This window comes from Oncorhynchus keta, chromosome 12 (genome assembly GCF_023373465.1).
Source record: "Oncorhynchus keta strain PuntledgeMale-10-30-2019 chromosome 12, Oket_V2, whole genome shotgun sequence".
Lineage (NCBI taxonomy): Eukaryota > Metazoa > Chordata > Actinopteri > Salmoniformes > Salmonidae > Oncorhynchus > Oncorhynchus keta.
Window position 1 is genome coordinate 2977637 of NC_068432.1, and position 12962 is coordinate 2990598.

Consider the following 12962-nt stretch of genomic DNA (forward strand, 5'->3'; position numbering starts at 1 on the left):
GTAGTAATGAGTGTGGTTGAAATTATAAAGGCATGTAATGTCTTTGTATCAACAAAAAATATCTTGATTATCTTTTTAGGACACCCAGCACGCAAGTTTTCCTGGTGCACACAGTAAGTATTTCCCAGCACTTTACATTCAAGTCTCACACATTTTGAACCTCTGGATGCAGGTTGATTTCACCATTGTCATAATGGTAATGAGTTCTCTTCTCACCCTCCCTCACCTCCAGAGAGACCAACCAAGACATCGAGCAGTCACCAGTCCAAGGCAGCGCCATGCGATGGAGATCAGGCCAAGTGAGTGTCCCTTCACCCTGTAAATCTCTAAGAACATTATGGCTAGCTTCTTCATGATCGTGACACAGTTGACAGAGGATCCACAAACATTGAGGGACACAGGATAGGAGCCATATTGCTTAGTTCTCCCTGTAGTTGTTTGTGTGGTAATGAAGCAATATGTGTTGTTAATGTGTAACTTCCACGGCCTTGTAATGTTCCAGTAATGTTTTGCTGGAAGATGACCTGAAGCTCAGCAGTGATGAGGACAGTGATGGAGAACAGGACTCGGCCAAAAACGCCTCCAGAAACGCATCAGCAAGGTAGTGGCCTTACTCGTCTCTCAGACTGCGACTCATTGGAGCTCAAGTTCTTGATACGATTCACCCCCCTCAGAACTGGAAATAAATCCTATAAAAATAGCTAGCTATTTCCATGTGTAACTACTAACTGAGGATGCCTCCACATGAACGGCCCTGGCCTACTGTCCACTAACTTACTGCGTTTACCTGTCTCTTTCCCACAGTAACAACAGTAATAACAGCGAGGGAGCGGTGCACTCGCGGGATGACTCCAGCAGTCACAGTGGCTCAGAGAGCAGTTCAGGGTCGGACAGCGAGAGCGAGAGCAGCTCCACGGATAGCGAGGCCAATGAGCCCCCTCGCCCGGCATCACCAGAGGTAGGCCTAGTTTTCCTTTTCACCTACCATCTTCTGGACCAGTTATTACATTATTGTATTATAACCAAGGGTTGTCACTTGTCAGTAAGGTTTACCTTCTGGCACCTGACCTGATAAGGCATGCAGAATATGATGTAGTAGATCCCTGTCCAAATTTCTACACTTCTCCCCACAGCCTGAACCAGCCACAGCTAATAAATGGCAGTTGGACAACTGGTTTAAGAAAGCCAAGCAGTTCTCCCCGGCCTCCCCAGTGGACAGTAATGTACCCACCAAGTACAAGAAGGAGGGGCGGGACCAGAGCTCAGGCCGTGGCTACAGTGGGCAGGGCGGGTCTAAAGACTCAGGGGCGCCTACACCTAGCAGGGACCTGAGGGCAGCACAGAAGGGCTCAGAGAGCGGCCGTGGCCGGCAGAAATCTCCCGCTCAGAGTGAGGGTGGCCCGGGTCAGCGCAGAACAGTGGGTAAAAAACAGCCGAAAAAGTCTGAGAAGCCCCCGGTGGTGGAGGAGCCAAAGGGGGGGCTGAGGGTTGAGAGTGAACCCGCTCCTGAGATCCCTCCCCATCGGCCCAAGGCCGCCACCAAGGGCTCCCGCAAACCAAACATCAAGAAGGAGCCCAAGTCCTCACCCAGACCGGCTGTTGACAAGCGAAAGAGCAAGGCGCCCACCAAGACTTCCCAGAAGTCCCGGGAGTTTGTGGACACAGACTCTTCCTCCTCAGAATCGGAGGAGAACGACAGCATTCCCTCATCGTCTCAGACCCCCAAGTACACAGAGAGCATCAGGACTCCAGTGTGTGTGTTCTCTCCTATGGAAGAGAAGGAACTGCTCTCTCCTCTCAGCGATCCGGATGACCGCTTTCCCATCAGGCAGCAGCAGGTGCTCATGGTGAAGATCGACCTGAGCTTGCTCTCCCGCGTTCCTGGACGGCCCTACAAAGACCTGCTAGAGCCCAAAGTAGAGAGGGACTGCTCCCTGGACAGAGACAAGGACTTCCAGAAGCAGCCCACTGAGAAGAGCTCCGGTAAGGGCAAGAGGAAACACAAGGTATGGCCTGCCACAGCACACTGCTCTTCATGCCGTGTTAGGACTTTCCTATTCACATTGGTGAAAAAGATTGTTATGACAAAGTCTGTTACATTTTCAATCCAGCTGTTTATCTCAATATCAAATAATTTCTGGGTAACCATTAGGGTGTTTTCACATATAGTCCTCTTTAACGAGGACCAATATCTGTACTTTTAAAGTAAACTCTGGGGTAAAAAAAAAAAAGAAAGCAAAATAACTCAGTTCTTTGTATTCACACTGCTCTTGAATTTGAAAGAGGACTTGATGCTTTTGCCAGTTCACTATTTCACCTATTTTGTGGTCCAAGTCATTTTTGCATTCACATTGCTATGTTTAGAAAGGAACCCAGATCTTTTTCCAACATTCATTCAATGCACTCTGGGTTTTTAGAAAGTGCAGGACAAGCCCGTCCATCAGAATGTGTTATCGAACAGCTAGATATACCTACTTACATGTTGTGCACGGTGGGGGGCATTGTCATGCTGAAACAGGAAAGGGCCTTCCCCAAACTGTTGTGACAAAGTTGTAAGCACAGAATTGTCTAGAATGTCATTATATGCATAGGGGCAGCTACCATTTTCCTGGCATCTGCCAAACCCAGATCCGCCAAACCCAGACTGGCAGATGGTGAAGCGTGATTCATCACTCCAGAGAACGCGTTTCTTCTGCTCCAAAGTCCAATGGCGGTGAGCTTTACGCCACTCCAGCCAACGCTTGGCATTGCACATGTGTTCGGCTGCTCAGCCATGGAAACCCATTTCATGAAGCTCCAGACTAACAGTTCTTGTGCTGACGTTGCTACCAGAGGCAGTTAGGAACTCTGTACTGAGTGTTGCAACCAAGGACAGACAATTTTTACGCACTTCGGTGGACCCGTTCTGTGAGCTTGTGTTTTCACTTCGCAATAACAGCACTTACAGTTGACCTGGGGAATTTCTAGCAGAGCAGAAATTTGACCAACTGACTTGTTGGAAAGGTGGCATCCTATGACGATGCCAGTTGAAAGTCACTGAGCTCTTCAGTAAGGCCATTCTACTGCCAATTTTTGTCTATGGAGATTGCACGGCTGTGGGCTTGATTTTATACACCCGTTAGCAACCGGTGTATAGCCGGATCAACTAACTTGAAGGGGTGTCCACATCATTTTGTGTGTGTGTATATATAGTGTTGATTGCATTTAGTAAAAGGGACATTTCGCAATTTTTCTACTTCATAGTCATCTCCAACACCACCCTTACTAACATCAACATGAAAATGGCGCGTTTCTATGTTTTGTAGTAAAAAAAAGAGGAAGATTCCATTCAGTGTGTATCATGTGATTTTAACCAGTTATGAGTAGGAATTGCCTACTAATGGTCTATTTATTGGTTGATGATGTCATTGGAAACATTTATGTTCCTGTATCTTTTTTACTACAAAACATAAAAATGTGCCATTTTCACACGTTGGGGTGATGCTGGAGATGATGAGGTTGAATTATTTATTTGTTATCCTTTAAAGCGGTAATATGTAACCTTTTGGGCGACCCTACCAAATTCACATACATATGTGAGTTATAGATCTGCCATTCTCGTTTGAATGCAAGTCTAAGTTGCAGTAGATCTTTTTCTATGTGCAGTATTTCTATGCTTCCCCTTATGTTTCGTTTTTGATTCTTTTACTTTTGGTTTTCTACACCAGCTTCGAACAGCTGAAAATCATTGGTAACAGAATAAATAGCAGACCAATAATGCAGATTAAATAATGCTTTAATTGAATGTAGGTTTGTGGTTAGTGCTATCCGGGCTCCTTCGGATGTCCATACCTTAAATCCTAACCTGAACCCTTACCTAACCTTAACTCTTACCTTAATATTTACAATGGTTAACTTCAATAGGATAACGTCGGAGTTAGGATGTCCCAAGGATTGCAGATTGCAAGGACCTTGATTTTGTACCCTATGTTGTGATTCTCACCAAATTTTGTCGTCTCAAAGTATTCAAATCAGATAAACCGTTTATGAAGCTCTCTTAGCCTATAGATCACATAATCTGAACATTGTACCAGTACAAAACATATTTTTGCATTTCTGTGCATCCTTGAAAATCGCTAATCTTTATCCAAAAACGCCACATTCTTTTTCTCCATGAACCTGCACATCATCTTCTCTCTTTTGTGGCTCAATGTCAGGGCTTATGGCAGGGGAAAAGGTGTTGCAGTAGTCAAGTGTGTGGTGCAGGAATAATGACAAGGGAACCTGTAGAGCTTTGTGTTCACATTGCCCTAAAAAAAGGGAACCGTACTGCAGTCAAGCGAACCAAACTCAGACCACCTCTCAAGATGGTCTCCGTTCGCTTCGGCGGCTCTTTTGGGGGGTCTGAGTTACTTTGGAGTGTTCGCACTGCACGAAAAAATGAGTTCACAAATTAGCTGAAAGGGAACAAGTACAAATACACCCATAGGTACCTTACTGTGATTGTTTAATTTGACCATTTTAATTTAAAACAAAAATTGTTTCTTAGCAAAGACCAATTTCTCAAGCAATAATTTTGCCAGGACTGTTTTGGAGTGGTCTGAGTGGGAAGAGGAAAACTGAAAATTAGCCTTATTGGCAGAGGTTTGGAACTCGATCTAACTAACAAAATAGGCAAAAACCAGTCAAAATATGTATGGAATTAATATATGGAGACTGTTTAGTGACACAAATAAGTGATTTTAAATACATGTAATAAAAATGAAATCAGGATTTAAAAAAAAATCTCTGATATTGGATAGATACTTCAGACCAAACTTGTAGTGAATATGTTATTCAATGTGTTTGTATGGGCTAATAGCAGTAAGGCCAAATATAATTTGTATACGTTATACAAGGGATCTTACAACTCCAAATCAAATGGCAAAATTATCCTTCTCAAAACACCCCCCTGGCTTAGACAGGGCTTTGAGTCTTATGGGTTAAGCTTGAATGTCAATACGTTTTGGCCATCTTCCTAATGTTTATGACCTAGAAAATAGAATGTGATATTTCATGTTCAGTTGATACCCAGTCAAATACCAAGGACCCCATTCCTTACAGGCCTTTCAAATGCACCCACAATAAATCATCCTTTCCCCTCCCCTGTTATTCACTTTAGAATGATGACGAGAGCACCAAGCCTGATAGCAAGAAGTCCAGACTTGAAGACAAATCCTCATCTCATCACAAGAACAGCAGCAAAGAGTGAGTGACTTTTTATTCAAACCATACCATCACATGCTTAAATTCTGCAACCCAACATGAACATTGAATGCTAAAATTGAAAACAACCCACACCAGGTCTAAGAGGGCAATGGAGGCCAAAGTGAAGGAAGAGCCGGTGCCCTCTCCCTCCATATCAGGGTCAGGAGGGCTGCAGAGAACACCCAAGGCAGAGCACCAGAGCCGCAAGCGGACGGTCAGCCAGTCTTCCACCTCCCTGTCCAGCGGAGCCAGCAGCGGTAAGGAGGGAGGCCACAGCACCAAGAGCAGCTCCACCTCCAAACACAGGAAGGGCGAGGACAAGCAGGGCAGGAGCAGCCGGGAGGGCAAGGTATGTGGGTGTGTCAGTCTAGTCTGCCTGTCAGTCTATGTGGGCTGCACACTGTCATGCTCTACTTATGACACCATTTTATCCAAACGTGTGTGTGTGTGTGTGTGTGTGTGTGTGCCCTTTACCAGCTGAGTATTATTCTGGCTCAAGTGTCACACAAAATGTCCACCGACTGCAAATACATTTGGGAAGGAAACAAATGTAATATTTGTAGCTCACCACTTTCACCACGGCATGATTTGTTATTCCCATCACATTGTCACATAAAATAGCCCACGTAGGAATAGGATTATAAACGTTGTCTCTCCGCAGGAGAAATCCTCAAAGGGCTCTGATAACAAGCTTGCTGTGCCACGGCTCTCCTCGGACGGCTCAAAGTCCCTGAGATCAAAGCTGCTGTTTGAGGACAGGTAAGAAGAGCCATCTCTCCACTGTGGATAACCCACTGCCATTCAGCATGTAGAGCTGCAGGGGATAGGGTTGCCTGGGATATGGGGAATGGATGTGCCAGTGTAAAACAGAGATGCCATACATTACCAGTTTAAAAGCTCAGTGGGAAGGGTCCGTCCACTTGCTGTGGCGAAGAAACCTTGTGCATAGTTGTTTAGAGAGTATACTCAAACATTTGTATGTTATTTTTCTAAGTTTGGGCATACAGGAAACGAATGCAATAACTGACTGGGGAACCTGATCTTTTTCAGAGTTCACTCTGCGGATCACTACTTACAACAGGCCAAGAAACTGAAACACAATGCAGATGCACTGGTAAGAAACGGTTGTGTTAGCTCTAATGTGAAACCAAGAGCATGTAGGGCTGAAAATGCTCTTTGGTTGATGAAATGTAATTTCCTTATTTTACCAAGACAAATATGACTAGTCACGTTCTGAATTGTTCAGTGGGTTCTTTCTCTAACTTAGCATTTATATCCAAGAAGTCGGATTACGTAACCTAATACATCCGATAATAAGCACCGAGCTCTGACATAGTGGTGCGGGTTTCTTGTAACAACTTTTGAAGGTTTCACAATTTGTGGTTGTCATCTTCAACGTTGTTTCTGTTTGTTGCTAAAAGCTATATTAGCATGACACGAGCTGAGTTAAATGTGAAAGGCTTTGAAAATAAGCAGCGTGGTATACGCTCAGTGGTCCGTTGACATTTCAGAGAGATACTTGTTTTTGTGAGACATTTTCAAACAGGAATGTCGAATTAATATTAAACGCTTATACTAAAATATTGATGACTCAAAATCGATATCCATCTTACCTCTAATGTTTTCTGTCCTACGAATTCGAGAAGCTGCCGAGTTCAACGGGAAAGTGAGCCTGTCAGATAGCCAGTAGCCCAGAATCCAGCCTTGCTGACACGATGCAATTTTCCAGATTTTTGACCACTTTTTTCCCTCACCCTAATTCTGGCCATCCTACAAGGTTATACACTCCAATAGCTTTTGAACGGATTATGATAGAGACATTGACCCATTGGTCAAAAGGTGCGTTTTTGTTTGGACACCCTAGAGCAGGGGCATTCAACGCTTACCCTACAAGGTCCGGAGCCTGATGGTTTTTGTTCTACCTGATAGGTAATTGCACACAACTGGTGTCCCAGGTCCAAGTCAGTCCTTGATTAGAGGGAAATAATGGAGGAGAAAAAAAGCAGTGCAACTGGCTTTGAGATCCAGAGTTGAATATGAGGGCCTAGAGTATGACAACTGTTTTTCACGAAAAGCTAGGGAATTTAGTAATTATTTTGGACACACTCTCTGGAATAGAAGAGTTTAATGGTTTTACTATTCCATGCTTTTGCATCCTCTTTTTGGGTCCTCTGGCTACTGAAAGTAGAGCAGCTAGATGAGCTATAATTGTCCACACTTGGTATCAATAATTCACCTGGGGATTATAATCAGATACTTACGTGTATCTCACTGTTCTTATTGGGAGACGGGAGCCTGTCTAGCCCCATTCTCAGGTATCCAGGGAAACCATCAAATATTTGTATTAGAAATCTACATAATACTCATGACATTTTAAGTCTGCCATGTTTATTACAACGTTGCTTTCACCACAAGCATTGGTCATGAAGCGTTCCCCTTGCTACTAACTGTCTACTCGATTAGTGAGAGGGAATCAGTTGCATAAGAGCCGGTTTTCCTAATGTGTGTTGCTGCTGTGTGCAGATGGACCGGTTTGAGAAGGCTGTGTACTACCTGGATGCTGTGGTGTCCTTTATTGAGTGCGGAAACGCACTGGAGAAGAGTGCTCAGGAGGCTAAGTCCCCCTTCCCTATGTATGCCGAGACCGTGGAGCTCATCAAGTAAGAACAAATGGCTGCGTTTCTCGACAGCTTCTTTACGACATGTTTTAACATATTTTCAACATGATATCGCTGACAGATATGGCAGCTCTGCTTCTAGCTCCAAAGCAACTTTCCATTATTTTGTTTTACAAGCATTCCGCTACATCTGCAATAACATCTGCTAAATATGTGTATGTGACCAATACAATTTGATATCAAGTAGAAATTCTTCACAGTAGCAATTACCTTTTCATAAAGACACAATGTACCCAAAATTGTACAAATGGACAAATAATTAACTGAATTGACAGTATACCATAATATTATGAAACCTCTTAAGAGTGCTTGTGTGGCATTGCCAGACAGACCTACTGAGAACCAGTCATTAGTCTCTCACTCTCTTTCTTTCTGTCTCTGTCTGTGTGTATGTCTTAGGTACACTATGAAGTTAAAGAGCTACATGGCCCCAGACGCTACGTCAGCAGATAAACGGTTAGCCGTGTTGTGGTAGGTGTCCTGACTCATCACTCAATAGATTCCATTTAGAGCGTGTATGGACATTAGTGTCATTGTGCTACTGCTCATTGAGTCACTCTGCTAAAGTTCATTCATCCCTACCTCCCTCCCACTCCAGCCTGCGATGCCAGTCCCTCCTCTACCTGCGACTGTTCAAGCTGAGGAAGGAGAGTGCACTGAAATACTCTAAAACACTCACGGAGCACCTGAAGGTAATTTATTATCCTTGGTACAAGTTCAGAGTTGTGATATTTTTGCTTAAGTGTGCATTCCCTTAATTTATTGTTGTATGGATCAGAAGAATGACAGACATTCATGTTGCATTGCTTATGTTTATTTGTTTATATCAAATTGCTCGTGTTTATTCTGCATTTCAATTTGCGTTTTTCAGAATTCCTTGAGTAACACCCAAGCGCCCTCTCCTGGAATGGGAAAGTAAGACATTTTCGTTGTTGCATGCTGTCTTGAGACCAACAGTCTTCTTAAATGTATTTCACTTGTGAGGAAGTGAGAGTCATCAATTAATGGTCCAGATGTAAATGCTGAATCATGGTGGAAAAATCTAATTTTGAGCGGTTATGATTATCCTCTTACCATCCATCTGCATCTACCTTTTGTCTTTCAGTAAAGCGGCTGGCATGCCCTCTCCAGTCTCTCCCAAGCTGTCCCCAGGTAGTGCCGGTAGCTACTCTTCAGGCACATCCAGCGGCAGCTCCTCGGTCACCATTCCCCAACGCATCCACCAGATGGCTGCCAGCTACGTCCAGGTCACCTCCAACTTCCTCTATGCCACCGAGGTGTGGGACCAAGCAGAGCAGCTGGCAAAAGAGCAGAAAGGTACCTGACTCACTCCCTCTTATCAGCTTCATCAGCACAAGAAGAAACTAGACGTGGGGGGTCTCCTGTATAGTATGCATATGGCAGTGTTAGCCCAACTTCCAAGGTATCAATATCCTATCTAGTGCTTGTTTTAAGACGTTAGATAAAATAATTGAATACTACTATTAGATAAAAACTAAGTGTTGAGCTGGCAAGCCATTCCTAGGCAAGAGGTCTCTGACTGTTAAGTGCTTACCTTGCTTACCCTGTCTATTTTGCAGAGTTCTTCACGGAACTGGACAAGGTGATGGGCCCTCTGATCTTCAACACCAGCAGCATGACTGAACTGGTGCGCTTCACACGGCAGGGCCTACACTGGTTGCGGCTGGACGCTAAGCTCATTCCCTGAAGGATGCTATAACCCCCCCCATCCCCACTGCCCCTCCATACACACATGAACTATAACACTGTGTCCATTTTCTACACCAGCTTGCCAAAAACACTGAGCGATATTGAGCATCTTAGATCTACGAGGTGGGGTGGGAGGATTAAGCTATCTGTACATACTAGCAAATCCACTATTAGTGGTCTTTGTCATATCTTTGGGTTTTGCAAAAGAAAGTCACTGTTCTATTTGGCACAACGCTTCTGCAGAATTATTTTAGATGAAATACACAATTCTATAGGCTATAAGCACATTATTCACATTTTACTTTTATTTATATATAGATTTTTTTTTTTTTTTACCAAAGTACTTCCTTCAAACCAAAGGTGCTTTAAAACTAAGGTTAGTCTCTTATCTTTTTTTTGTGCCTTGTATCTGATCTACAGGAAACTAGAATATACCATGTTTTGAAATGCAGATCCAGCCAATTTGGTGGGGATTGAAATGGTTTGATCAAATCAACTGTTTCAAATCAAATTTGGAGACATTTTAAAGAGTTATTTCAGGCTTCCAAATGTAACTTTTTGGAATTGTACTGGACGCTAGCTGTGATCAGTGGGTTGAAGACAGTCTTGATGGTGTGTGAAGTGACCGAAAGCTTGGTTTGCCTGACAGATATCACTGACGCATGCACACATTACTCTTAACAGTTGCCAGTTGAAGGGGAGGTAGCGCACAGATGACCACATTTGGCGTTCGCCTGTGATACACCATTCAATTGATTTTGTTTAAGTTACTTTCATCGCTCTGAAGAAACATTTCCTATTTGTCAATGAGTTCTTCTTCCTATGAAATCTAGTTTGACTGTAGTGGAAAGTTTTTTTTTTTGTTGTTGATGAATTGCCCAGAGAGATCATTAATTTCTAAACAAGGTGTTATTGTTCTATTTGATTCCTTATAGGTTTGTACCGGAAAGGGTTGCTGTATTTTTCTAAGGCGCAGCAGGGTGTGTGGTTGGTATTGCAAATGTTATCCTTGAAACACAATGTAATTATTTGTATAGTTTCTTCAAAAATTGCCTGGCAAAAGCAGATACTTACTGCAAGGAAGGACATGAATGCACTTGCATTTTAAGACTACAATTCTTTTTATAGGTTAAATAGCATACACATTGGTGGTGCTTATTAGCCATACATAGATCGACTTGTAAGTTCATGAGTGTTATATTCCAATCACAAAGTACATGGCCAATATATATTTTATTTATGTACCAAGCAGTTACTCTGTTCAAAGTTGTTAACTTTCAGATTGTTAGGCTTGAAATGCAAAGTATTTGTATTGAATATGAAACTGTCATACTTAATTTAATGTTTAAAAGTTGTTCCTGGGTTCTCTACATAGCGTAATAGTAATTTGTGTATTACAAAATATAGAAATGTAATCTATGGTCTATATTTATGGTACAGGTTAGATTGAGCTACTATAGTGGTAAACTGCCCTAATATTTATGTTATTTTGTATTGTCATTAGTTTTGCAACAAGGCAACAGAAAAGTGAACTTGATGCATAAGTGGTATTGTATGATGAAGGGTTTTTTCCTATTAGCCCATGTATAATATACACATGCTGGAAACACTAGTACCTTTTTCTCATTGGCACCCTGGTCTTTAATTTTGGGGAAACTGTTATTTCTTCTTGCACTCAGAGTAATGGAAGATGTTTTATCTATGCAGGATTTTTTAAAAGTAAAATCTTTGTAAATCCTTTTTTTGGCTTTTAGTTTGAAATCAGGAATTTCCACTTTTTAATTGTTGGCCAAAACCTATTTTGTTTGACACAAATGTCCAATGCTTTTAGCTTATGCCTCATGCTTGTCCACCGATTTACTGGTATACATCTGCTTTTGTAACCAAACATGGATGGCTTAAGCCATTTTATACCTTAAGCTGGAGGCCACTTTTCTCAGATAGTTCTCTGGGTGTGTGTGTGTTCATGTAGCCATGTCTTCATACACTGGTAAACTTTTAAGTACAGCTGCAAGGCTTGTGTTCCATCCTATTCAGATGTATATTTCTCACAAGGCTTTCACTCATATGTATTTGTTTTTCTGCCACTTTAGCTTGTCAACCATTTTATTTCCTTTGTTTGGCTTTTACTGACTATTATTTTAAGTGTTTGAAAGATATTGTGTGGGTTGTTTGATACCATATTTCAATGTAAGTATAGTTAGTTATAACTTGAATAAATCCAGGGTAAAATGAAATGTTCTGACCTTCAATAGAAAGACTTAACACTTGCATGTCTCTATTTAAATACAAATATGTATAAATTGTATATAAAATATTTCTTTTAGGGTAAATTTCTACTACAGTTTAACATTTGTATTGAAATTCAGTTGTAAATACATTTTGAGATTATATGCACATTTTCTGAGCTTTTTCTTCAAAAAATGTTAGGTGACACTTGAGTCTCTGAACACTGTATATCAATATGTTTATTAATCATTTTTGTTACTGTATTGTATGCCTTGTCTCCTGCTTCACCAATGTCTGTCATTGTCATAAGCATTATCATCATTGATGTCTTTAGATCAAGTGCTAATATTGTCTTTTCTGTATTTGATATGGAGACATTTAAATCCATGCCATGTATATTGCTGATCAGATTGAATGGATGGATGTTGGTGTGAGATGTACAGTTGTTCATAAGAAAAGCATCTCAGTTTCTACTTTACGTGAGAAAGCTCTAGCCCTTTTGAAATTGATCCGAGATGTCTTTTGAGATATGTCTGTATGTCAAGCAGTTGTAGAAGTTTATACAGTATGTTGTACTTATTTTTAACTGTCTCATCAGCATACAAAGTACAGTAGTTTTAATTGGGTTAGTTTTAAACTATTGATAACAGATGTATTATGGATGCAATATTAAGTAAAGGTACTCTTATGAGTTTGTTATTCAAACTTGGAATAACATGTCATTTAAAATCTCTTGTGAAGTATTACTTGTTACTAATGGGATTTCTGAGTCTGTCCTGAATATAATTTGTATTTTACTGTATTGAGAATAAAATATATATGGTTATGTTTCATTTACCTGTGGTTTCCAATACATTGTACCATTATGTCAATACACTTGGATGTAGATGTATTTAAGAATGTGATTTTGGTTGATTGTAGAAACCTCATTCATTGAACACAACACACAACACATTTTAAGACCGAGCCCTTAAATGGCAGCTGGCTTCTCTTAAGAAACCCCACATATCTGGAACCCCCCCCCCCCCTTTAAGGCTAGTCATACTGGCTCTTGTACCTGTTGTTCCAAGGCCTGAATTGCCACCCTGTGGACATGAATTGTAATGTCACTACATTGAC

At 41.6% G+C, this 12962-nt stretch overlaps 1 protein-coding gene across 3 annotated transcripts in view; it reads left to right on the plus strand.

The window, feature by feature from the left end:
* The window catches only part of LOC118390872 (AF4/FMR2 family member 4-like), a 38090-nt gene extending 25414 nt beyond the window's left edge, over nt 1-12676 (plus strand). For all 3 annotated transcript variants that reach the window (XM_052457611.1, XM_035781581.2, XM_035781580.2), the window contains 15 exons: nt 80-113; nt 233-299; nt 503-601; nt 805-958; nt 1134-2006; nt 5141-5226; nt 5323-5575; nt 5888-5985; nt 6277-6340; nt 7750-7886; nt 8304-8375; nt 8503-8596; nt 8776-8819; nt 9010-9221; nt 9485-12676. In XM_052457611.1, coding sequence (XP_052313571.1) covers nt 80-113; nt 233-299; nt 503-601; nt 805-958; nt 1134-2006; nt 5141-5226; nt 5323-5575; nt 5888-5985; nt 6277-6340; nt 7750-7886; nt 8304-8375; nt 8503-8596; nt 8776-8819; nt 9010-9221; nt 9485-9612 — 2415 coding nt within the window. In that variant the 3' untranslated portion in view covers nt 9613-12676. The remainder of the gene's footprint in view (nt 1-79; nt 114-232; nt 300-502; nt 602-804; nt 959-1133; nt 2007-5140; nt 5227-5322; nt 5576-5887; nt 5986-6276; nt 6341-7749; nt 7887-8303; nt 8376-8502; nt 8597-8775; nt 8820-9009; nt 9222-9484) is intronic.
* The last annotated feature ends 286 nt before the right edge of the window (nt 12677-12962 follow it).